This window comes from Balaenoptera physalus (genome assembly GCF_965194825.1).
Source record: "Balaenoptera physalus genome assembly, chromosome: 11".
Lineage (NCBI taxonomy): Eukaryota > Metazoa > Chordata > Mammalia > Artiodactyla > Balaenopteridae > Balaenoptera > Balaenoptera physalus.
Genome location: NC_138896.1, coordinates 23,137,446 through 23,163,626, shown reverse-complemented (window position 1 = coordinate 23,163,626; position 26,181 = coordinate 23,137,446). Strand labels below are relative to the sequence as shown.

At 47.2% G+C, this 26,181-nt stretch overlaps 1 protein-coding gene and 1 pseudogene across 6 annotated transcripts in view; one reads left to right on the top strand and one right to left on the bottom strand.

Moving 5' to 3' along the window:
* LOC309638923 (BOLA class I histocompatibility antigen, alpha chain BL3-7-like) overlaps positions 1 to 11,824 on the bottom strand; it is a 33,690-nt gene extending 21,866 nt beyond the window's left edge. Inside the window, exons 1-8 of one of the 5 annotated variants that reach the window (XM_082415464.1) lie at positions 11,641 to 11,791; positions 11,049 to 11,318; positions 10,585 to 10,860; positions 9,688 to 9,963; positions 9,455 to 9,565; positions 8,990 to 9,022; positions 8,802 to 8,849; positions 8,327 to 8,638 (exon numbers count right to left, since the gene is read on the bottom strand). In XM_082415464.1, coding sequence (XP_082271590.1) covers positions 8,634 to 8,638; positions 8,802 to 8,849; positions 8,990 to 9,022; positions 9,455 to 9,565; positions 9,688 to 9,963; positions 10,585 to 10,860; positions 11,049 to 11,318; positions 11,641 to 11,704 — 1,083 coding nt within the window. In that variant the 5' untranslated portion in view covers positions 11,705 to 11,791 and the 3' untranslated portion in view covers positions 8,327 to 8,633. Of the gene's footprint in view, positions 1 to 4,257; positions 4,840 to 8,326; positions 8,850 to 8,989; positions 9,023 to 9,421; positions 9,566 to 9,687; positions 9,964 to 10,584; positions 10,861 to 11,048; positions 11,319 to 11,640 lie in introns of those variants that run through there. The other 4 variants (XM_082415465.1, XM_082415462.1, XM_082415463.1 and 1 more) reach the window with 4 other exon arrangements.
* Positions 11,825 to 23,065: 11,241 nt separating this feature from the next.
* Positions 23,066 to 26,085, top strand: LOC309638167 (cysteine-rich protein 2-like; annotated as a pseudogene). The gene is made up of 3 exons: positions 23,066 to 23,240; positions 23,689 to 23,768; positions 24,769 to 26,085. The product of its transcript is annotated as a cysteine-rich protein 2-like (transcript).
* The last annotated feature ends 96 nt before the right edge of the window (positions 26,086 to 26,181 follow it).

Sequence of the window (26,181 nt, the reverse complement as noted above, 5' to 3'; positions counted from 1 at the left end):
TTCTTGCCATGTAGGACTTTCCAACGCAGCTGCTTCCTTCCTCAGAGCTTGCAAGCAGTGAAGACAGTAGAAAGTCAGCCAGCAAGACGGGGTCTTGCTCTTCTATGATCTAATCTCAGGAGTGACATCCCCGTTGTCATATTCTATTGGTCAGAAGCAAGTCCCAGTCCCACCCACACTCAGGGGTGGAGAGCCACAAGGTGTGAACCCCAGGAGGCAGGGATCCTTGGGTAGATCCTTGGTATCTCAGAGTCTGTCTGCACTGGGACATTCCAGGTCAGAGAAGCAGGAGCACGAGGTAGTGAGGACTCTGCCACGGATTGCACAGTCACTGAACAGTCATTGTCACTGTGGGTCCGCCTCAGGCAGGATGATCTGCAGAACTGACTTGTGTTTATCACGGCACCGACCTGGATACAAGAATCAATGTTTTCATCGGAAAGGTTTCTCTCCAGGTCTGTGGGAATCTGAGAGGGTCCCCTCTGAATATTTGCCCCCTTACTTTTCAAACCTCCTACACCTCTAGGAAAGTGCCGTCACTAAAGTCACCCACATTTTTCTTCCCTGTGTCATCCTGCCAGCAAACCCTGGGCTCCCATTATTCCTCCCATCTTACTTTCCTACAGGATCCCAGAGTCACTCCTTGTGATTCTAGCTTGTTGGTTTCTTCCCCTTCATCCAGATTATTTCTTAGTGATTTTCTCTCGTGTTGATTACTCAGCTTCATTAGGAAATTGTGTTCTCTAACTAACCCTTTCTACTAATTTTTGGACCAAATGGGCCAAGGTCGTCTCTCCAATCCTCAGCTCACGTCCCACACAGGGACAGGAGAAGGGTGGGGCTCCTGGGAAGTCATGGACTGGCACAGACCCTCATCGGGGTGAGACATTCAGGTCACCAAGCCATAGACCTTAGCTTTCTTTATGTGCCCGGCAGGGGGCACCACACCCGGCACACAGTATGCTCTCAATCAGCTCCCTCCCTCCTGGAAGCTGTTTCCCCGACAACTAATTATAGACTATGTTGCATTTACCAGGCCATTTCACTCCATCGTGAGTTCCTTGATGTGTCACACACTGAGGCCCAGCACAGAGCCTGACATCTAGTAACCGCGTAATAAATGATTACTAAATGAGTGTGGGGTTTTCTTTGGTCATTCAACATTTATTTCAACTTACTAATACATGCATAAAGTTTAAAAAATTCATATGACATAAAGGATATACAGTGAAAAGTAAATTTCCTCCTCCATCCCATCCAAAACCCTTCCAAATTCCCTCCCTGGACACAGTAACTATTACCAGTTTCGACAGTGTAATAGAGAGCAATTTCATTTTATCAGGTGGTATTTATCACATATTCTATCTGCAATTTTGTTATCAATTAGCAATATATTCTAAGATTATTCTGGTTTTAAAATACAAATCTGGCTCAGCTTAAGATACTGATAATAACAATTCTCCACTGCTGATTTAAAAAAATTTAAGTATAGCAAAAATCATCTCTCTTCCATAGTAATAGAGTTTTTTTCTGGACAAAGTCACCCAGATTAAAAATACATTCGGGACTTCCCTGGTTGCGCAGTGGTTAAGAATCCGCCTGCCAATGCAGGGGACACGGGTTCGATCCCTGGTCCGCGAAGATCCCACATGCCGCGGAGCAAATAAGCCCGTGCACCACAACTACTGAAGCCCGTGCCCCACAACTACTGAAGCCTGCGTGCCTAGAGCCCGTGCTCGCATCAAAAGTAGCCCCCGCACTGCAACTAAGCGGAACTAGAGAAAGCCCAGCAACGAAGACTCAATGCAGCCAAAAGAAAGAAAGAAAGAAATTAAAGTAAAAAAAAAAAAACATTCAATCTCCACTACTTGTATCCTTTTGATTAAGTTCTGGCCAATATGATGAAGCAGATGTCAACTTTAAAATTTTGATCTTAAAGGGAAGAAACCTTTCTTCCTTCCCTGCTTTCCCTGGTTGCTCCTGGACCATGAACATGGTCTTAGGTACCTTGGGTCATGACAACAATGGCAACATCCCAGGGACAGCAGAGAAGGAAGGTCAAGGAGGCCTGGACGCCTGGACATCCTCGTGGTGCAAAGCCACCCTAGCAGCCCTGGAACTGCCTGCCTCACTGTCATGGGGGACACACACAGGCTTCCATCCTGTGAGACCACTGTTATTTGGGTTCTGCTGCACATACTGAATACATATCGGCAGAACAGGACTTCCCAGGAGTGTAGGGCTGTGGTGGTCTGTTCTAAGATGAGCAGAGATATATTTACAGTGTCACCACTTGGGCTCCTGGGACATTATTGTAAATGGAGAAAGGGAGAGCTGTGCCAGGGTTGGGCGCACAGCACAGGGAGACTGGAGACTGTTACCCTCCTCATCTCTCTAGCCACGGGGTCTGATAGGGGAGCGTTTGGGTCACCAGGTGTTAGATTTGGGAGCCTTCGTTTCTTCACTTCCCTTCTTGTCCTTTTCACAGACAGTTCTCTTGACATTCCAGCCAGGATGAGAATCACTGCTGATGGTCTCTTCCTCCTCCTTCTCCTGTCTGATGGCAGTGACTGTGGAGGCTGAGATTTGGAGGAGAAACTCCTCAGGTAGGGAAAGAATGCAGCATCAGTTGTCATTGGGTTCCATCGGGAATCTCTGCTTCCCCAGCCAGGCCTGGACAGCCAGCCCTGAGACAGCTGACCCCGGGTCCCTCATATCTTTTTCCCTGGTGATCCCCAAATATACATTCATCACTTCCCCTATTCTATTTGTTACCAATGAGTCACTGTGTCCAGCTTATGTTCCAAAGGTATTAGACAGGGGCATAGATACCAGAGGAGGGAGCATCGGGGACCAACTTAGAGTCTGCCAACCACAGGGTGACTTTGGGACCATCTGACTACATGGCCTGTCACACGGCTGAGGCTAGCAATGCAGAGACCAGAATAAATAGAGCTCAAGTCAAAGGTTTTGGGGCTCACTTCACAGGAATCCAGATCAAAATTATATTCCCGAAAAACTGGCCCGATCTTCCAGGTAATTTGGGATTTTTAAAAGAGAGAACTTTGTAGGTAGAAACATAAAGGTAGGAAATGAAAAGAAAGGTAGCAGCGCTGAGAGTTAGCATTGTCTCACTATCATTGACAACGATCCTTCCAGTTTCCGAAAGAACCACAGTGGTGAGTTAACTGGTATGTGATGTGACCACCACCCCTGCATCCTTTAAGTCTTTGAGGATGACGTTAACTTCTTTCATTATCTCAAGACACAATATCGTTTTTAATGTTCTGTCGTGGCTGAGCTTGGGTGGCTATTTCAGGGGCTTCCACTAAGCCTTTCTTACTAAAAGCTTTTACTTCACAGGATTAAAAAAAACCAATATGAGTTCTCTGGGTGACATTTCCAAATACAGCTCATAAGCTTGAGAAAACCAAAGGTAAGATGTTTCCAGATTTGGCTAATGCCCTAAGGATAAAAACAATTTTTCCCTCTGGGTTATTACCCACATCTATATTTTGGCCTGAACAATTATTCTCTTGATACTGTACTTATGGAAGCTTCTTATACTTTATTTATTATTTTTATTTGTTTTTACTGGAAGAGGCAGCCTTAAAACAAGTTCTATCACGTTACTGGGAATGGAGTCTCCATGACCTGTGTTTTCACCCCTGCTATTTATCTGGCACCATGGTAGGTACTAGAATACAAGTCCACCTAAACCAATGATACTTTATCTCTTCTGTGAGCCAGTGCTGGTTTGTGAAATGTTTGCTCTCAGCTCACAATAAGAAACATACAGACATTGAAAGTGAGTGTAAGCAAGTAAACTTCTACCTTTATCTTGACCCAGACTGGTAATTGGCAAGAAAAAGATGAGCATTTATGTCATGTCATTGGATCTGCTAAGACAGTTGGATCATTAGTTCCTCATGGACCAGAGACTGAGTAACTTGCTGTGTAAACTAGTATTGATACTTCTTTGTGGGGATCACATGTAAACTGATAAGTGATATGGATACTTTCCCCAGAAAGATGTGCATGTACAAAGAAATATGAAACTTAGGATAAAATGTCAGTGTTTATGTATGGATCCCATGAAGACTTACAGATCTTGTTTTTATAAGCTTAGAAGGAGACAAAGGTAGGGAGAGGACATTTTGAGTAATCATTTCATTATTGAAAAATGCACTCTGCTTATCTGAGTATAAACTGGAGTAGACAGAAGCTGGACCCCATAACAGAACATCACAGAAGAAGTTGAAAGATGTCATTTATTACTTATTTATCCATCCAACCTGACTGCTTACAATGTACCAGGTCAAGTTCTCGTCTAGGTCACTGCTGCGAAAATTGAAATTTGTCATTCTTTTTCCCTTCCTCACCTTCAACCTCCACCCCTAGAATCTGTACCCTCTTCCCAAGTTAGGGGAATTTCAAACTTGAAGATCTTGGTAGGAGGTAGAGGCCACCTCCCTCCATAAGAGAGAAAAACCTGCTTCCAAACATTCTGGCAGGTTGAAACAGCCTGAGGCCCCACCAGGCAGGTGACCCCATGCTGGACTCTGACTCAGGACATGGTGACACAGGGAGGCTGGAATTGTGCTGAATGCTTTGGCACATGTGGCAGAGGTGGCGGTAGTGTCGTCCAGTTGTCAGGAGCAGCAGAGACAGCAGGCCTAGCCGCAGGGTGCATTGTCCAGCATCAGGGCTGACAGTGCTGTGAACAGTGGCATCTGTGCCCACCTGCAGGCGCAGGGGTTCCTCTGTGGGACCCGACCTGATGGGATTGTGGATTCTGTTCCTGGCTGTGTACTCTCAGGGCTGTTCTGTGGCTTTTTCCTGAAATAAAACAAAACTACAATCAATCTCTCTTTCCCTCTCTCTCTCTCTCTCTCTCATTCCATTTAGAACAATTTGAAATCCTTTTTTCCCCATAAAGAATTGCATGAGAATACCATGTAGCGAAACTCTGAGAGAGCAGGGATTCAGAGACTCTTTCCTGCTGCTTTACTGAGATATGATTGATTACAATATTGAGTAAGTTTATGGTGTACAACTTGTTGACTTGATACACTTAATATGCAAAATAATTACCACCGTAGCATTAGCTTACAACTGTATCATGCCACATAATCACCTTTTTCGTGTGTGTGGAGAAAATTTAGGTCTACCCTCTTAGCAACTCAAGAGATTTTCTTTAGGCTGAGTGGATAACTGTTTCTTAAATTTTCCACCTGGCTATACTGCATGGTAGAGAAAACACGTATCTCCCAGAAAATGTCCTGACTTTTTCTTCCCAGGGAAAAATATTTCAATGCGGATTTAAAACCCCTCCCCACCCTGATTACTCTCTGATCACTGACCTCAGTGGATCCCAACCTGCCTGAGCCTCAGGACTGCTTGTAGGGATTGTTGCAAAGTACTCAGGCCTCTTCCCCGACCCACCATCTCAGAATGTGGGCATGGAGTCCAGGAATCCCTTATGAACAAGCCCTACAGGTGAGGCTGATGCACAGCCACGTGGGAATCCTGGTCTACAATGTTGCTACTAACTGTGTGATCTGAAGACCAGCAACCTCAGCACCAAACTTGTTTAAAATGCAGATTCTCACGCTCCCTTCCACCTGAGGTGTGCAGGTGATGCACAAGGAAGATCGGGACCCCCTGGTCTCTGCGCCGTCTAGACTCGGTGTTCAGAACCATGCGGTCTGCTCGGGTGTGTGGTCTGATCAGATCGCATAGCGCTGGGGGGTCCAGTGTTCAGTCCTTGTCCTTCCTCTTCTGTAGCCAATTCTCCCCTGGTGACCTCATCTGTTCTCAAAGCTTTCAACCTCATTTATAGGGTGTCACCTCCTCCAACTATTTCTCCAGCCAAGTCATCTCACCTGAACCCCAGACTCAGTTTGCACTTTCCTAAACCGAATGCCAATGCTGCCGCCTCCTCAAATATGCTGCTTCCAGAGTCTCCCCACTTCTGCGGAAGGTGCCCCACATGTCTACTTGCAAATCTCAAAATTTGGGGTCTTCCTTCATTCTGCTTTCTTATAACCCAAATTTAATCCATTAGGAATTGCTGTAAAACGTCATTTTCAGAATATATCCAGAATCCAATCAGTTACTATTACGTTCCCTGCTCACACCCCAGACAAGCACCAGCATCTCCAGCCTGGACACTGCACCATTTCCTACAGTTTCCTCTATGGAATCTCTTGCCCTTCACCTCCTCATTCTGCCCAGCAGCCAGATGTTTCTAGAGAGTAGTCACACCAGGTCAATCTTCTGTTCAGACCATCTTGTAAACTCCACATCTTACTCAGACAAAATCAAAACCCTTCTAATATTGTCTAGGTCTATATGATCTGTCCGGACACTGCATCTCATCTCAGTTCCTCTCTCCTCCAGCTACGATGGCCTCCTCACTCTTCCTTGAGCACGCAGACACTCTCCTGCCCTAGTGCACTGGCACTGGAGGCTCCCCTGCCTGGAGAGAACTTGCCCCAGACATCCTCATGGACATTCCTTCATGTCCTTCACATCTTTACTCAAAGGTCACCTTCTCAATGAGGCCCACACTGACCGCCCTAGTAAAACAGCCACCTTCCCTGTCCCCACACACTTACACGCTGGGTCACCTTCCTCAAAGCACTTACCAACTTTTAATGTAAACACTTCCCTCACTTACTAGTCTCAGCGTGCACACTCTGCCTTTTCCTCTAGAACATATACTCCACATGGCTGACAAGTTCTGTCTGTTGTTAGTTCCCTGAGGTTTCCTAGATGCAAAAATAGTGTGTCCTGTATCTGGCACACAAAAATATCAATTGAATGAATCATCAGTGTAGAGCACCTCCCTATTCTAGAGACAGTGTCTTTATTAACGTGACCTCAGGCCACATGCTGTCTTGTGGCAGCTACAGCACAACATCCATTCGCAATGACATCAATGCCGCCTGTACTTTTCTCACAAGGGCTGATCTCTCCTCCCTCCCACACCAATCAGTCTGCACACCACACACCATGCTCCTTCTCGCTTCAGAAAAGAATATCCTGCACTTATGTGTCCTATATTCCAACGTACCCTGACTCTGTTAGACTCTGCTTTCTAAATCCATCAGTTTGGATTGGAGTCAGCACTAGGCTTAGAAGATCTATCTAAGGGCAGAAGAGGGGCCAGGCTGCAGAGAAGAGAGAAATCCAGCAAGAATTAAGTCAAGATGAGAGACTACTGGGTCCCTTCTCTTTGCTAATTCCAGAATCTGGTTCCTTTAAAAAGATGGGGAGGGCTTCCCTGGTGGCGCAGTGGTTGAGAATCTGCCTGCTAATGCAGGGGACACGGGTTCGAGCCCTGGTCTGGGAAGATCCCACATGCCGCGGAGCAACTAGGCCCGTGAGCCACAATTACTGAGCCTGCGCATCTGGAGCCTGTGCTCCGCAACAAGAGAGGCCGCGATAGTGAGAGGCCCGCGCACTGCAATGAAGAGTGGCCCCCGCTTGCCGCAACTGGAGAAAGCCCTCGCACAGAAACGAAGACCTAACACAGCCATAAATAAAAAAATAAATAAATAAAATAAATAAATTTTAAAAATATATAAAAATAAAAATAAAAAAATAAAAAAATAAATCTTTAAAAAAAAAAAAAAGATGGGGAAAAGTTGGAAAGAAGAATCCAGCAAACATCTCTAGAAGGAGGGCAAGAGCTGGATGAGGCTGAAAATTGCTCTCTTGATACTACTGAGAATCCTGTGTGCAGGGCCCCCTTGGACTTGTGGGGACAATGACAGGCAAAATGACTCCTGCTGCTGTCAGAGATGGAGACACCCAGAGAAGAATGAGACCAGAACTCTGCACATGAAAAACAACAGTCATTATTCCAACAACAACAACTAAATAAGCAAAATATAAACACACACGATAAAGACAGGGTCCGAGGATGGGACCAAGGCCTGAGCCAAGGCTACCTGGTTACAGGAAGCCCTTGCTGCCCACAGTCCTGGAGACAGTACAAGGCCCAGGTGATTTCTGAGCCTCTGAGATCACAGGTCCTGGTGGGACAAGGTTCTACTGAAGTGACGAGGACAAACGAACAGAGAAGATGACCTGGCAGAGCAGTGACCACATCAAAGCCCACGATGCAGTGAGCACGGAGTGGGCACAGGCCGCGTCCACGCTCAGCTCCTCCTGTCCCACCTGCGACAGGCTCAGCACAGCAAACACACAGAATCTGGAAGGTTCTCAGTGCTTCCATTTATTCTCTCCCTCAAACTTTAGGAATCCTTTCCTTTATTATCCCATCAACCCCTCATGGCAAGAATTAGAAAAAACAAAATTCATATATAGATTTTATTTCCAACAGGCAAGTAAGACATTATTACTCAGTGCAACACGAAGTTAAAACAGGGATGGAGGTGGCCCAGCCCTGCCTCTGCTGCAACAGGCAAGTGGATCAGGGAAGAGAACACAGGTCAGTGTGGGGAGGGGTCATGGTGGGCAGGGGTGGGCCAGTCTCCCCAACTCCTCACATTATGCTACGAGGAACACAGACACATTCAGATGCAGCTGCAGAAAGAGGAGTCATGGGATCTGAAGCCACAAAGTGGGACCGTGGATCACTCAGTCCCCACGAGGCTGCTGTCTCACACTGTGAAAGAAAATAATCACGAACAAATTCAGGTCAGTCATGTAAGTGCTGACCTTCCCATCAGCCCCCCACGTGCTCAAATGTCCCACTCAAAGATCCCCACCACCCGGGGTATCCCCTCGGCCCCAACACCTCTCCCAGTCTAGGCCCTCCAGGGTCTCACCTTTAGGATCCGTGAGAGACACATCAGAGCCCTGGGCACTGTCACTGCCTGGGGGAGAACAAAACCAGGACGTGGTCAGAACCCACAGGAGAGAAACTAGAGAAGGAACTTTAGGAGGGTGAGCCCCCCATGGCCTCCTGTCTGCGCCCTCACAAGGGTCTCAGGAATCACACCCCCTCCACACTCACTTGCAGCCTGAGCGTAGCTCCCTCTTTTTACACCTGTAAGAAGAAAACATGACGTGAGAGGCCAGGGAGAAGACTGAGTTGTGAGATCCTATAGGAACCCCCTAGTCCTGGACCACAGAGAACTTTCCAGAACTGTTGACCAAAACCCATGATAGGATCAGGAACACGAAGAAAGGAGATGTGGGGGGACTGGATCAACTTCTGCCCTCCTGGGGGTCTGTCCTCAGCAGGGACCTTCCCTCTCTGACCTTCAAGTGCTGGTAATCTGGTCCCCAACTGGAATTATAAAGGTGACAAAATCTTTCATTTCCACATGTGCTTTACAAAAGGGTAAGTGCCAGTCTCCAGACTGGCAAGCAATGTTTCTGAGTGGTATTGCCCAATAAAAATGCAGGCAAACTTCTACCTGGGCTTGAAACTCCCCAGTGAGACAAGAAAACTCAGATCCCTCCCTCCCTTCCCTACCTGAGTGCTTCTTCCTCCAGATCACAGCTCCAGCCACCACGGCTCCAGTGACCACCAAGAGAACCAGGCCAACGATGAGGCCCATGATGGGGACGGTGGGCTGAGGAGGTTCTGTGGAGGAAAGGGAAGGGGCCCTGACCTCAGGCTTGAATCCCGACCTTGCTGAACGTGTCCAGAAGGGCTCCTGCTTTATCTGAGAAGAAGCTACACCCCCCCCCCATGTCCCTCCTTACCCCATCTCAGGGTGAGGGGCTCCTGAAGCCCCTCGTGCTGCACATGGCACGTGTATCTCTGCTCCTCTCCAGAAGGCACCACCAGGGCCGCCCACTTCTGGAAGGTTCTGTCCCCTGAAGGCCTGGTCTCCACAAGCTCCATGTCCTGGGTCTGATCCTCCCCATCACGCTGCCAGGTCAGTGAGATCTCCTCAGGGTAGAAGCCCAGGGCCCAGCACCTCAGGGTGACCGCACGGTCAGAGATGGGGTGATGGGTCACGTGTGTCTTTGGAGGGTCTGAGGAGGAAGAATCAGAAAATTCACACTTTGGGTTACCTTCATGGGCCACTGAAGCAGCATCATGTGACCATCCTGAGAATGGACAGCACAACAGGTTTGAAAAGAAGAAGCAAAAACACCAGACACCAGCCTGGACTCCGGGGTCTGGGAAAATCTCCCAGTCCTTGGAAAGTTCTAGAATAAGGATGAAAGCCAAGGTAGGAGGCTCCATGTAAAGGGGAGAATACAGAGCAATGGTCCTGACTTTGGTGGAGGCTGAATGACTCAGAAAAGCTGGAGTCAGGCCTCCTAAGATGTTCTCAAGCTGAGAACAGGCCTTGAGAGAGAAAGTCATGGTTCACAAGATGGGGGTCAGGGTCAAAGGGCGCCGCTGGTCAGTTATTTCAGGGATGGTTTCCGGCTTCTTCCCCAAAGAGACTGGATTCCTTAACTGTCTTTCAGAGAAGTGAGGCCACCGGTGAATCCCTGTCTTGTACAGAATATGAAAACCTGGGCGGATTCCTCCCTCTCCTGACAAGAAGTTGGGGCGCTTTTCCCACAGGGACCCCATTTCCTCCCCTTGTGGGAAGCCAGCTCCAGCCCGAGGGGAGACCAGGGAGGCCCCGCGGCCCCTCGTACCTGCGCGCTGCAGCGTGTCCTTCCCGTTCTCCAGGTATCTGAGGAGCCCCTCCACACACCTGCCCTCCAGGTAGTTCCTACGTTGCTCCGCAGCACCGGCCGCCTCCCACTTGCGCTTGGTGAGCTGAGCCGCCGCGTCGGCCGCGGTCCAGGAGCGCAGGTCCTCGTTCAGGGCGATGTAATCGGCGCCGTCGTAGGCGTGCTGACTGTACCCGCGGCGGAGGCGACCGTCCGGCCCCACGTCGCAGCCGTACATCTCCTGGAAGGTGTGAGACCCTGACCCCGCCCCGACCAGCCGCAGTGATTAAACCCAAACTTAAAATGAAACCGGGTAAAGTCCCGAGTCGGGGGGCCGGGCGGGTCCCGCAATGCTGGGGTGACCCTCGGACCCGGAGACTCGGGGCGACGCCTGCCCGTCCCTGCGGATGGGGGTCGTGACTCGGACCCGGGCCCGCGTCGCTCACCGGCCTCGCTCTGGTTGTAGTAGCCGCGCAGGATGTTCAGGTTCGCTCGGTACACCTGTGCGTTGTTCTTGGAGATCCGCGTCTCCTCCTCCCAATACTCCGGCCCCTCCTGCTCCATCCACGGCGCCCGCGGCTCCTTCCTCGGATTCGGGGCGTCGCTGTCGAACCGCACGAACTGCGTGTCGTCCACGTAGCCGACGGTGATGAAGCGGGGCTCCCCGCGGCCGGGCCGTGACACCCCGGTGCTGAAATACCTCAGGGAGTGGGAGCCTGGGGGCGGGGAGGGGTGAGACCTGGTCCGACCCTCCTCCCGGCGCGGGTCCCGGGTCCGAGGTGACGGGGCCGGGGTGGGGGGAGGGGGCGAGGGGCTCGTGAGACGGAAAAGGTGTGGAGGTCGGAGAATGGCCGGCACCTCGGGGGGAGAGAAGAGGGGGCGGGAAGCCAGGGAGGGACAGGCGGGGACCGGGGTGAGGGGGCGGGTCTGGGCCGGGGGCGGCGGCGCGGCTCCTTCCCTGGGAGTCCTGCCCCCCCGACCCCCGGGGTCCCCTCGCTCCTCCCCGCAGAGGCCGTTCCCTCCCGACCCCGCACTCACCCGCCCAGGTCTCGGTCAGGGCCAGGGCGCCCGAGAGCAGCAGAAGGAGAGTTCGCGGCGCCATGACCGGAATCCTCGGGCTCTGAGGAGAAGCTGAGTCCCGGCGCCTCGGTGGAGACTTTATAACCGGGAACCGCGGGGACGCTGATTGGCTTCTCCAGAAACGGGACACGCAATGGGAGTGAGAAGTGGGGCCGCGTCACGAGTGTCCAGGCAGGAGGGCCCGACACAGGTTGTGAGAGAGAAAGTGAAACTCGGGGAGACGGGGAATCCCCACCACGGAGCGTCCCCGCCCCAGAGACCGCCTGACACCCTGAGAGCCTGAGAGCCTGGCCCTCCCGGGACCTGGGACTGTGCCTGGCCCTGCTCCTTCTGCTCAGAGAGCTTTTTGTCACACTGTCTCCCTGAGTCCTGGCCCGGGGACTGTGTAGTCAGCGATTTTCACAACATTGTGGTCAGAATATTTTATACAGTCTTACAAACTAGTGACGACCCCAAAGATAATTTTGTTTATGTGGATACTTCTATCGATACTTTCCAAAGTAGAAATAGTACAGTTTAAAATTTTTAAATTAATTTATTTAGAATAATATTAATAACCCATGATTTAATATGAAAAATAACTACTTCCCAAAATAAACACGGTAGTGGGAAAAGTGGATCTTTTCAGGTTTTTATATTGTTGCAAGTCTCTCTCTTTCTTGTCTGTCTCATTAGAAGACCCCTGGATGTTCATGTTTGCTTCTGCATCGAATCTGTTATTTTGATTGAAGTCTATGAAAATAAAAGGGCGCACACATATGTAGGAGTAGTATTTTTAATAACCTTTTCAGACAGTCATGGATGTTAGTCTTTGATACAAAACTAAAACTACACAAGTGGTAGTTTCTCAAAGGTTATTTTCAATATAAAATATTGAAACAGTATTATTAACTATTTCCTATTCTGTTACGTTAAAATCCATAACCCTATTTTGCACATTGAATGTCTCTTGTACTAACGTAAGATTTTAAAAAAGTAATACGTTGTTTCACTAAGTTATATAGATCTTCCAGTGTCATTCATCCTTTCAAGTAAACATTGTATTCCATGAAGAAGAGGGTAGTTCAGGTCACACAAATGGTTTTCCTTGGGACATAGTACTTTGGAATGTAGCAGAAGTGCTTGATGGGTACTTCCCATGTCATCTTAGAAGATAGTTTTAAAATGTGGATTTAAGGGAGTTCCCTGGCAGTCCAGTGGTTAGGACTCAGAGCTGTCACTGCCATGGCCTGGGTTCAAGGGTTCAATCCCTGTTCAGGGAACTAAGATCCCACATGCGGTGGGGTGTGGCCAAAAAAAAAAAGTGAATTTAAGGATGATTTAGGAAACAAAAGAATTTTTATTTATTTTTTTAAGTTTTTTTTTATGAGGTATAGTTGATCTACAATGTTGTGTTAATTTCTGCTGTACAGCAAAGTGATTCAGTTATACATATGTATATACATTCTTTTTCATTTTCTTTTCCATTATGGCTTATTAAGGAAAGATAAAAATTTGTAATGCATCAACCAGAATGTTTTAAAGCAAACCTGCTTTTTTTTTTTCTGCACGTAAGTTGTGGTTAAAATAATTATATTGCAGTTTGCTACAGTAGTCTCCATCACTGCTAAGTTATACCTCAAAGCAAATGTCAACATAGTGGAAAGTCAAATAATATCTTAGTAATGCTATGAAAGTAGGTTTCACCTCGTGGATCTCATGAAAGGGTCTCAGTGACGTCAAGCGTTCCACAGATCACACTCTGAGAACTGCTGTTCGAATAAACCTGGGAAAATCTCCTAACGGACCCTTGCCTTTGCCTCCTCTTCGTTTTGGAGAATCCCTCTCCCTGAGCTGGACTCCCTGCCTCCCCACACTTAGCTGAGGGCCCTGCCCCTGGGCTCCTCTAGGAGAGAACTCACCCCCTAGAAAGTGATGCCAGAGAGTGTCCTCGGTCTGGGAAGGGAGGTAGGGGGACAGGTGTTTCCCCTTTGGACCTGGAAACAGTGTGTGCCTGAAGGCACCACACCCACTCATAACCTAGTCTGGTTTTGTTACACACCAGCTAAGTATGTATTCATATCCCAGACAGAAATCTGACATCGTCTCTAAGAGAAATAATATTGGCCCTTTCATGGGCCCAGTATATCTGACTTGAGGCCCAGAAAGCATGAAGAGCAGTCCTGTCCAATAGAATGTTCTGTGATGAAGGACTTGTTCTATATCTGTACTGTCAAAATCAGGTAGTCACTAGCTACAGGTCGCTATTTAGCACCTCAAAAGTGGCTATTGTGCTGAGCACCTTAATGTTATTTGGTTTAAATAGCCATATGTGGCTAGTAGCTAGCCTATTGGGCATTGCATAACCATAATGTTCTTAATTTCCAGTCTCTTCCCCCAGAAAGATACTGTGTGACTCATAGGTTGATGCATATTAAAATAACCTTCATATGGAAATCATGGATTTGTCTATGTGGGTCTTAGATAGATCCTTAAAACGTAGCATGCACAGAAAGTTTCATTAACATGTATTTTAACAACTAGAGTGTTCAGACATTAAGGACACCATGGTTTATCACCTTAAGGTCATATGTGTTCAAAACTGCCCATCGCTGGAGCTAATTCTTGTCTTTATTACCTTGAGCTCTTGTTGTTCTTTTCATTAACCTGGTAAACATAAGCAGACACTGAAGTCTTCACTTAGCCCAAGAGAAAGTATTTACTCAACACAACATATATCAAATACCTTGTAGGAGCTGTACATACTTCTAAAATTAAAGAGCAGGAGATGTAAACCTTAGAATCTACCACCTTAGAATTCTTTACTGACTGCTCCTGCTATTCGTTCCCCCAAATTCAATCAATTCTGTTTCCCTTCACCCGTGGACCCCTCTTTCCTAGACAAAAAAATACATGAATTTTTTACACTTGGGGAATGAAGAGTTGTATGGCCCAAAGATGAAAAACCACTAAAAAATCATAAATTTTCTCTATGTCAACCAGACATTCACAAAGATACTAACACATGCCCCTATCAAACTCAAAGACAAAAAAATTGACAAACAGGTAGCAATGTTTTTCAGCCAAAGACCACCAGGAGAAAATCTGTGGGCAAACAAGTTGGATTTATTACTGGATGCAGCGAGGAGGGAGATGACACACCATAGGGGACCATGGTGTCTTAGTGTGAGGTGTTAGATAGAACATATACAGGATGTGGGCTGGGGTTGGGTGATGTTGAGGAGGGCGTATGGAGGAGGGGCTCACTCTAGATTGGGTGTTGTCAGGAAGTGGGGGCAATTCTATGACTGGGCGTATCAGTGCATCTTCCCTGTAAGGAGGGAAGACTAGAGTGAGGTTGCAGCTGTAATTGGAAAGAAGCCGTGGTTGCTGGTATCAGCACAGGGAGAGGTTTGATACATTGTGAGGTGCACAGTGCTGCCTTGTTTGGTCTGTGCTTGGACAAAATGATGTTGTGGTCTTGTTTTGTCTCACTGTATCATGGTCTCGGGTGTCCTTGTCTGATGTTGATGTTCTGTGAGGTGACATCTGTCCAACAGGAGAAGAACACGGCTGCGTGGTGAGCACCAGCCCAGCTTCTGACAACGCTGAGGCCTAAGGTAAATGTCAGACCAGTTTCTGATGTTGGAGGCTTCTTTGTCCTTCCTGAATTCAGTGTTTTAAAGTAACTAAATCCCAAACAAAACATAATTAAAGTGTATTAGAAAACAATTTGGAAAATAAGAAGTGCAAATGTCAAACAAATATATAACAAATAAATGTAAAGAAAAATGCAAATGTGGAATAAGAAATGGGAATAAATTAAAATCTATCATCTTGGCAAAGATAATAGTATGAGTAGAGTATTGACAGGAATTTAGGGAGAATATACTGTCATAAAGATTGATGGGATTGAAAACTGGTACAAAAATTTTAAAGGTCACTATGCAAAACATCTCAATTTCACTATATTTACATTTAAAAAATTTTTTTATTTTGTATTGGTGTATAGGTAATTTACAATGTTGCGGGGTGTTTTGTTTTTTTAGGTGTACAGCAACTTGACTCACCTATGCATAGATGTATACATGTCCTTTTTTGGGTTCTCTTCCCATCTAGGTTATTGTAGAGTGTTGAGTAGGGTTCCTTGTGCTATACAGTGGGTCCTTGTTGATTATTTTATAAATAGTAGTGTGTATCTGTTCATCTCAACCTGCTCATTTTTCCCTGCCCACCACCTTTCCCTTTTGGTAAACGTTAAGTTTCTTTTCTAAGTCTGTGAGGCTGTTTCTCTTTTGTAAAGAAGTTCATTTGTATCCATTTTTAGATTCCACCTGTAAGTGATATCATAGGATACTTGTCTTTTCCTGTTTCACTTCCTTCCTTGTGGCTGGAAATGGCATTATTTCATCCTTTTTATGGCTGAGTAATATTCCATTGTGTATATGTATCCTATCTTCATTATGCATTCATCTGTCCTTATACACTTAGGTTGCTTCCATGTCTTGGCTATTGTACATAGTGCTGCCATGATCGTTGGGGTGCACGTATCTTTTAAAACTACGGTTTTCTCCGGATCTAGGCCCAGGATTGGGATTGCTGGGTCACATGGTACTTCTATGTTTACTTTTTAAATGAACCTCCATACTGTTCTCCCTAGTGGATGTACCGATTTACATTCCCACCAACAGTGTAGGAGGGTTGCCTTCAATATATTTACATTTTGACATAGAAATTTCTCTTTCAGAAATTTATCCTGTGAAGATAATCGCACATGTTCTCAAAAATATATATTCAAGGATGTTTCTTGAATTGTGGTTTATAAAAGCAAAGAATGGAAACAATCTAAATGCTATAGTCATTGTAATGATGGTAACTATGAATAGGGGAACACTTAATAAGAATTAAAGCAATAATGCCATGTGATTTACGTAGTGGGTCAAATTTATTCCTCAAAGCAAACCCACGAGGGGACTTCCCTGGTGGTCCAGAGGCTAAGACTCCAAGCTCCCAATGCAGGAGGCCCAGGTTCGATCCCCGTTCAGGGAACTAGATCCCGCATGCCGCGATGAAGACCTGGCGCAGCCAATAAAGAAATAAATTAATGAATTAAAAAAAAAAAGCAAACCCATGAGGCACCCAACATGTGATCCCTTTGTACAGACACAGAGAGAGAGACTCAGAGAGAGGAGACACAGAAGGGGAGACTCAAAGAGGTTAAGGAGTGTATATTTCAAGGCCACCTTGAATCAGGATCTGGAGACACTGGAGAAAAAATGAAGAACAACAGTTAGGACCTTGGTGATGTGCGACAGGCACTGTGGTGAGGGAGATGGACAGAAATGACAAAGATAAATGTAAATCACTACTGAGCTAAGTGCTGTGAGGAAGAAGTTCATGATATCATGAAAGCAGATAACCAAGAGACCTGACAGCTCCCCTACCACTATTATCAATAATATTTGAAAGATGTAAAAGATATATGGTATATAAAACAAAAACAGAATTCTATACAATTATATAAAATCATAGAACCAAAAAGGGCTCTTTGAAATTAAAAATAATGTCATAGAAGTGTATAATTCAGTAGATGAATTGAAAAATTACAGTCATACTCACAGTAAGTAATAGGAATAGAAAAGTAATGGCAAGGAGGAGAGAAGACCTATAAGAATATTCCTCTATCAATCAAGAGATTCCAGCCAGTAAGCAATACAAGTTTCAAAAATAAGGGAGAGTAGGAAATAATAAAAAAAAATTTTCAAGAAAACCTCTCAGAGTTTACAGACAAAAATTGACATCTGGAGTGACCTAAGCAAACTCTTACTGCAGTAGATAAAAACAGACCGACACTAAGAAACATCACAGTGAAACTGCAGAAAGGATGGAAAAGAAGAGACCTTGAAAACTTCAAGAGGCAAAAAACATGGCCCTGGAGGCTAGAAGACAGTGAAGCAATGCCTTCCGAATTCTAAGGAAAAAAATCAGTATTTCCAACACAGAGTTCTATGTTGAGTCAAGATGAGAGGAAGTTCTAGGGTAGCCTAAGACATTTCAGAGTTACAATGTTTTCCTTTCCATGTTCCCTTCTTCAGGATACTGTTAGACAAAGTGCGGGGGAAATGATGGAGAAAACCAACAGCAGGGAAACATGGGATCCAGGCAACAGGGAAGCCTTGTAAAATTAGACAGTAGGAGATAGAGGCAGAGGGCTGCCCAGAATGAGGCGAAGGAGATCCGGGACGTCAGCCCTGCCCCAGGTGTGCAGGGAACCAGTCTCCGTGTGGCAGCACTGAGGGCTGTGGGAGAGTGTGTGCAAAGAGGTGAAGTTGGTGGACTATCCGATGTGCTTGAATGTATTCAGAAAGACTTAGATTCTGCACAGAGTTATAGAATGATTTAAACTGAGTACAATATGGGGCTTCCCTGGTGGCGAAGTGGTTAAGAATCTGCCTGCCAGTGCAGGAGACAAGGGTTCGAGCCCTGGTCCGGGAAGATCCCACGTGTTGTAGAGCAACTAAGCCCGTGTGCCACAACTACTGAGCCTGCGCTCTAGAGCCCGTGAGCCACAACTACTGAGCCCGCCTGCTGCAACTACTGAAGCCCACGCACCTAGAGCCCATGCTCCGCAACAAGAGAAGCCACCACAATGAGAAGCCCGCGCACCACAACAAAGAATAGCCCCGCTCGCTGCAACTAGAGAAAGCCCGCGTGCAGCAACGGAGACCCGAAGCAGGCAAATAAACTAAAAAAATAAAAACGAGTACAACAAAAGTAAGATATTATTTATTCCAGCGAAATCTTAAATATCCATTCAAGAAAAGTAATCATAGTCTACTAAATGCTCACTTGTGACTAGCATTTCCATCATCATAATAATGCAAATATTGCACACCAAGCTAATCAAAATTACAAAACTGATAGATTTGTGATTATAAATTATAACTATTTTGGGAGGACAGGGGTGTGTGAAAGAAAAACCAGTTAACTAAAGATGATACATAAAACTGAAAGACAAAGGAGTATTAAAGGCATGCTTTTTAGAGACATAGAAGAAACAATTAGAGAATCAGCTTAAGAACTAAAACAGCTTCTCTCTGAGATTCAGGAGACGGGGGACATGGAAGATTGGTGACATCGGTCTAGATATCAAGTCTTGTAGAAGTATTTTATTTTTTAAAACTACGTGCATATATCCATTAGCTAAAAATAAAAAGACAACCTAGTAGATGAGAGAATGGCCTTTGGCCTTAGGAATTGTTCTGTTAAGAAGAGTCATAGAAATGGAGCAGTAGTTGGAAGGAAACTGTATTCAGAGTGGTGGATGTTTATGGGAGAATTTTGTTTTGATTTATTTAGTTTTGTTTGATTAATTTTAATGGGAAGAACTGCAGCATGTTTGTAGGCAGGGATGAAGGAGCAGTAGAGAGTGGGAAACTGATGACACAGGGGAGGATGGAGTCGGATCCTGTACCCACGCTGAGGGGCAGCCTTAGACAGGAGGGGACCATCCATCATCACTGGTGGGAAGGTGAGGATACAGGTGCAGATGCGGGAATAGGGGAGGAGGAGGATGTAATTCTCTCCTGAGTCCTTTTTTTTTGCTGAGTGAAAAAAAGAAGCTCATCATTAAGAACAGGGAGTGGGGGGTGAGTGGAGGGGTCTGAGGGGAAAGGAGGAAATGAGAAATAGCCCTCTCAGGGGTGTGAGAGTGAGCTGACTGGGAAATGGCATCTGGAGAGTGCAGGGTGGGGGCCACTGAGGTCTGGGCTGATCAGCTTAGAGAAATTTCCAGCTCTTGGCCAACAACAGGAGGATGTATAAGAAACTAAAGAAAAATGCAACAAAATATCTCCAAATGTGAGGATTACATTCTTTTTACTTTGTCATTTATCACTTTCAACACTTTATCACTTGTTTTACAGTGAACATACATTATATCCTATATTATACGTTACACATATACATCATGATAAGAATTAAAAAGCTTTGTTTAAATTTTTCAAAGGAAGGCAAGTAGGCAGAAAAAGTGAAGAGCTGTGGGCACAGAGCTGGACGTGCTGGGCTCCGTGCCTGAGCTCTGGGCAGTGAACTCACACAGCCTTTTCTCCTTTTCTCAGGACCGTGTTTTCTTTGGAGGCCAAGCAGGATTTTTCCCTGCTTTTTTCAGTGTGGTCACTTATTAGGACCTTGTCACCTCTTTTATGCTTTTAAGATGGTTTTTATATTTTACATGGCATTTTCAGCTATTTTCAGTGAGCAGAATTCTCCCTACAATCCAGCCCATCTTTTCCAGTAATGGAATTTCTATGGCAGAATAGCTCAGTTAAAAGACTCTGGGTGCCAAAGTAGAGAATGTGTGTCCTAATGCATGATCTGAAGAGGATCTGTCAGGTGTTTTACAAGTGCAAGGGATTTTAATGTAATTTTTGAAAGCATATTTACCTACACAGAAGGGAATTGAAAAGGTACTCAAGGGTATACAAAATAAATAATTCATGTTCTCCCTCTCATCCCCCATTTGCCCAAGTCCTCTACTTGGAAACCACTGCAGTTGGCAATTTCTCATTTTTCTTCTCCCCAAATATATCTATGCATTAATGAATACTGTTATGTCAGTAGAAGAGCTCAGGCCACAGACTGGGAGAAATTATTTGCAAATTCACATATCTGGTGAAGGGCTTGTTTTAGAATATACATAGAACGCTTAAACTCAATAATATGAAAACAATTTAAAAATGAAGGAAAGTCTGAACAGACACCTCTTCAAGAAGATCTATCAGTGGAACTGCATATGAAAAGATGCTCAACATCATATATTATTAGGAAATGTAAATTTAAAAAAATGATGGGGCTTCCCTGGTGGCGCAGTGGTTGAGAATCTGCCTGCTAATGCAGGGGACACGGGTTCCAGCCCTGGTCTGGGAAGATCCCACATGCCGCGGAGCAACTGGGCCCGTGAGCCACAGCTGCTGAGCCTGCGCGTCTGGAGCCTGTGCCCCACAACAGGAGGGGCTGCGATAGTGAGAGGCCCGTGCACCGCGATGAAGAGTGGCCCCCGCTTGCCACAACTAGAGAAAGCCCTCACACAGAAACGAAGACCCAACACAGCCAAAAATAAATTAATAAATTAAAAAAAAAAAAGAAAAGTACTAAGTTGTTTCCTTAAAAAAAAAAAAAATGATGTATCATCACACCTATTAGAATAGCTAGAATCCAAGAACTGCTGATACCAAGTGCTGTGCAGGATGTGGAGCGACAGAAGCCCTCACTCACTGCTGCAGGAATACGAAGGAGCACAGCCACTAGAAATGATGGTCAACAGTTTCTTACAAAGCTACACATCGACCCTCCATCCAGTCTATCGAGCACTCCAGTCCTCATGCAACTCGTCTGAAAACTTATATATGCACAAACCCCTGCACAGCAATGTTTATAGCAGAGCGCCCCTCAAGTGTGGGCTGCACATAGTGACTTCCTACAGTATGGAAAGTAGGGAAGTAAAAATAAAAGTTCACAAGGAGAAACCTGGGAAATGTACCTTAGCCGGGTGATAAGGTGAACTTATTACTGATAATCAAGTGGAGAGTATACACCCTTGTTGTGTGGAGAATGTCACTTCATCTCTGTGGTCTTCTTCCCCAAAATACTTTGCCACAGTCAACCAACTTGAATAGAGGGACATTGTACAATATCCCTGAGCAGTACTCAAAAACATCAAGGTCATCAAACACAAGGGGCCTCTGAGAGACTGTCACAGCCACAGGAGCCTGAAGGAGATATGATTGGGACTTAACACAATGTGTCTTTGATAGGAGCGTAGATCAGGAAAAGGAAAAACTAATGAAGTCCAAATAATTCTGGAGTTTAGTAATAATGTATCAATATTGCTTCAGTAGCTGTGACAAATGTATGATGGTGATATAAGGTATTATCACAGAGAGACTGAGCGTGGGATTTACAGGAACTCTCTACTAACTTTGCTACTTTTTTTGTGAATCTCAAACTACACTAAAATGAAAAAAAAATTAATATCTGCCAGAAACGAACAGGGAGTGAAATAGTTATCGACTTTGAATTTTCCAGAGTGTTTTCATCAATGAGCTGGAGAGATGGGTTGTGGAGAGAAAAGATGGAAACCTCAGACACAAGGCAGGGCTCCAGGGCTCTCCTCCCCTCTAATCCCCGCCCCATCCCCGAGCTCGACCCCAGAGCTGCTCAGACAGCATCTTCATCCCCCATTGCTGACCAGCCTCCAGGGCAGCCATCTCTGTCTGACACAGACCACAGCCCATCCTCTCCCTTCCCTGTGCTGAATAGGAGAGGGCGGAGTGGTGGCGCCCCCGTGTGGCCACAGTTGCTGATGACAGGAGACCTGAGCTCCCCTTTGACCCCCTTACAAAAGACCTGCCCAGGGTTTCCTTGGGCTCCTAGCAGTGGGTCAGTGCTGCGCACAGAAGTTGGAGTTCATCCAGTGTCAAGTTCAAAGTCTGAATTGTTACCCAGAGTACATGCTGACACGACCTTTTTCTCCCCATCAAACCAACAAGGACTTTGGCCTCAGGGAGGATCAGATTTCAAGGCCATTAACAGCTGGTTCCCAGGTCCAGGGTGGACCCCACAAACATACTGGGTGTCCTCAGTCTCCAGGGGTGGGACCTTGAACCCCAAGTCCTTGTCACTTCTTCCAGCTGCTGACCGGGTTATAGACTCTTCCTCCAGGGACTTAACTCTGGAACCTCCATCCCTAGAATGGGGTAGAAGAGGGGGAAGAGGGGGAGGGGGAGGGGGAGGAGATCCCCTAAGGTATCTGCCTATGAAGTGCGGAGGCTCCTGGAGAAGTGAGGAGAGGAAGGAAACAGTGACATTAAGGGATGGAGGCCAACAGGAGTGGAGGGGAAGGAACAATAGAGGAGAGGGGCAGAGCGGGTCACTTAGTGGACACGTGTGCAGGGAGGGTGGGGTCTGTGTGGGGAGAGGCACAGGGGCTTCTGGCCTGGGCGCTGGTAGAGCCTCTGTTTTTCACCTGGATGATAATTACACAGGTGTCAGCTCTATATTTTGCTGGTAAATTATACTTAACTTTTAGGTATTTTCCTGTCCTTACAGGTATGGTATAACTCAAATACACCTGGAAGAAAGAGAAAAGAGAAAAGGAGAGAGGGGAGGTGGTTAAAGGAATTCCTCTCTTCCAGAGAAATAACCTCACCCCCAGTCCTCACTCCACCCCACACACACATGATGCTGGGGGGCAGCAGGGAGACTCAAGGAAGGGAGAGTCCGTCCCAGCTCACAGCCCGGGGCTACTTGGACATCGTCTCCCTGTGAGCTAAGACAGCGGGGACCACTGTGCCAAAAAGACTGGTTAAAGACCTTTGGAAAAAGACCTGCCCAGCTGGTGGCCATGGAGGTGGTTCCTGGAGAGCCGAGGACAGGACGTGGACTGGAGCCTGGAGACCACAGTGGCGGCAAGGAGATCAGCCATGAGTTTGGGCCCGGGGGTCCCCCTAACATTTCCCTGAGACACGAAAACGACCTCCCCCCTCCCCAGACCTCCAGGACCCAGGCGTCCCAACACCGTACCCAAGGACACCAAGCATGGCCCCTCCTGTCCAGGCATCAAATCCGCCACTGTTTGAAGCTTCAAGGGTCCTCTCCACTCCTCCCCAGTCCCAAGAGCCCAGGACACCCCAGTGTCCTGCCTCTTCTTCCCCTTCGTGGACCTAATAATAGACAGGGACCTGCTGTCTGGATCCCTCAGGCCTCTCTCCAGCCACTTCCAAACCTGAAATTAAAGGCCCTGTGGTCCTGGACTCAGATCTAATTTCTGGCCCTGATGTTGACCCAGGACTTCGGGGTCAGGGGTCAGGGAGGCTCCCCAGGGCCCCACAGGCTGCAGCTGAGCCAGGCCTCCAGCTGAACAGAATCGGCTGATTCTGGACATAAAACTGGGACCTGGAGGAGACACATCAGCCACACGGAGGAGTGAAAAGCTGCCTTTGTCTCCCCGCTTCCATCCACAACCAGTAAACTTCCACGACACACCACAGGTGACTCTGCCCAACACACCAGGACTCCGGAGAATCCCACACAGTGTGCATGGAAAGGTGGGTGGACTGGGACACAGAGACGAGGCTGAACCTAGGGAAGAGCAGAGGCGGAGCCTGCGATCCTGTTCTCCACCTGCGGCCACTGAGCTGGAAGCCCCTGAACACCCAGCAGCAGCCGCAACACGACACAGGAATCCAGCCTTCCAGCCTCAGCAGTGCCCAGGGCCCCAGGTAACTAGGCAGCAGCAGAAGTGGGTCCTGGGACCCCAGCCACCAGCCCCTGAGATGCCCATGACTTTGGCCCTTCCAACCACCCACTCACAGCAGCAGAGCCGGAGAACCTTACAGCACAGGACATGGCAGAGGTGCCTGCACCAGCCCAGCTACCCACACCCCCTGCTTCCCCCGTGGTTCAGGGGATCCCGGACACGAGGGAAGAACCCACTATCCCAGGTCACCAGGCAGCGATGCCAGTGGCACAGGCAGCAACAAGGCACCAAAAACCCTGGAGGCAAAAGAAGCAATAAGAGGGCACGGGACCACACCCCTGATGGGGGGTGGAAAGTGCCAACTCTCCCAAGCAGGTAACACAGGTAGGAGAACCCCAAACCTGTGCTCTAGCGCCACCTCCTGGAAGAGAAGAGAAAAGCCTCTGCTCTCTAATTTGTTGAATGGTTAGAATCAAGCAGAAAAGTGCTCCCCACTTCACCAGTGCTGGCAGAGGAACAGCCCAGCAAGCACACGAAGAACCACGGTAACACTGCATCACAAAAAGTAAAGGACAGTTCTCCAGAAACCAAACTTAAGGTCATGGAATATTGTGACATAACTGATAGAGAATTCAAAACAGCTCATGAGGAAACGCAACAAGCTACAAGAAAATTCAGAAAGGCAGTATAACGAGCTCAGGAATACTATGAATGGACAGAAGGAATACTTTACCAAAGAGATGGAAACTCTAAGCAAAACTATATAATTTCAGTGTACTTATGTGGCACACTTTCTTTAAATTGATACCTAAATATTTTATCCTGATGCTATGATAAATTGAATTGAGACGTATTCATTTTCCGAGTCCCGCGCTCCGGTGTGCTCCCGCCCAGCCACCCGCCCCGGAGCCGGCGCCACCGTGCCCAAGTGCCCCAAGTGCGACAAGGAGGTGTACTTTGCTGAGCGGGTGACCTCCTGGGGGAAGGACTGGCATCGGCCTTGCCTGAAGTGCGAGAAATGTGGAAAGACGCTGACCTCCGGGGGAGGAGACACACTGAGAATGAAGGCAAGCGCTGTTGCAACCACCCCTGCTACGGGGCCATGTTCGGACCCCAAGGCTTTGGGCGCGGCGGAGCGGAGAGTCACACTTTCAAGTAAACCCAGGTTTTGGAGACCCCATCCCCGGCTGCCCGCGGGGCCGCGGCCCTCTAGGCCGATGGCAGGCCTTCTCCACAGGCACCTGGGGCTGTCCTGTAGACCCCCATGCCCTCAATAAACCCGTACACTTGGAAGAAAACAAAAGAAAACACATTCATTCATTTTCCTAATTTTATATTTCTGGCACAAAACTCTTAAAATCCTTCGAATTTCCTAAGTGGTGAGAGCCACAGAGGTGTGTTTTGTTATGTTAGCGATTGGCTTTTGGACTGAACCTAAGGATGGGGGCTGGTTACCAGGAGAAGCAATCATGTTAATAGGGAGCTGGAATTTCCGGTACCACCGCATCCCCCATGTCCTGGGAGCCGAGAGGGGCTGGAGGTTTCACAACTGCAATGGCCCACGATGTAATCAATCGCGCCCATGTAATGAAGCCTCCATAACAGCCCCAAATGATGAGGTTCAGAGAACCTCCGCGCTGGCGAATACACGGAGAGCTGGGGAGAGTGTCCCAATCGGAGAGGACGCGGGAGCTCCACGCCCTTCCCACACGCTTGCCCTTTGTGTCTCCTCCGTCTGGCTCTTCCAGAGTTACATCCAGTAGTCTAGTAAGGAAAGTGTTTCTCTGAGTTCCGTGAGCCGCTCTAGCAAATTAATCAAACCCGAGTGGGGGATCATTAGAACATCCAATCTGTAGCCAGTCGGTCAGAAACACAGGTGACAACCTGGACTCGAGATTGGCATCTCAAGGAGCGGGCGGGCGTGCAGGACTGAGCACTAACCTGTGGGGTCTGACGGTGCCCGCGGTAGAGACAGAGTTGAGTGAATGGGGTTGCAAGAGAAATCCAAATATGGGAATATTGGAATCTGATGATGGCAATATTAATGGTAAAGAAAGAAGGACGGGAGGGTGGGAGAAAAAGCCTGGGTTTTGCCTGCGATCATCTGTCTCCTGCTACACAGAATGGCCAGCCTGGGAGAGATGGGAGAGCTCCAGAAAAGAGAAGGGAACAATAGTTTTACCCACTGTAATCTCACACCTTCCCCCAAGGAGCTGAAATAGACACTGTTTGGTTTCACCCCTCCCTTCCTAGAGTTTTAG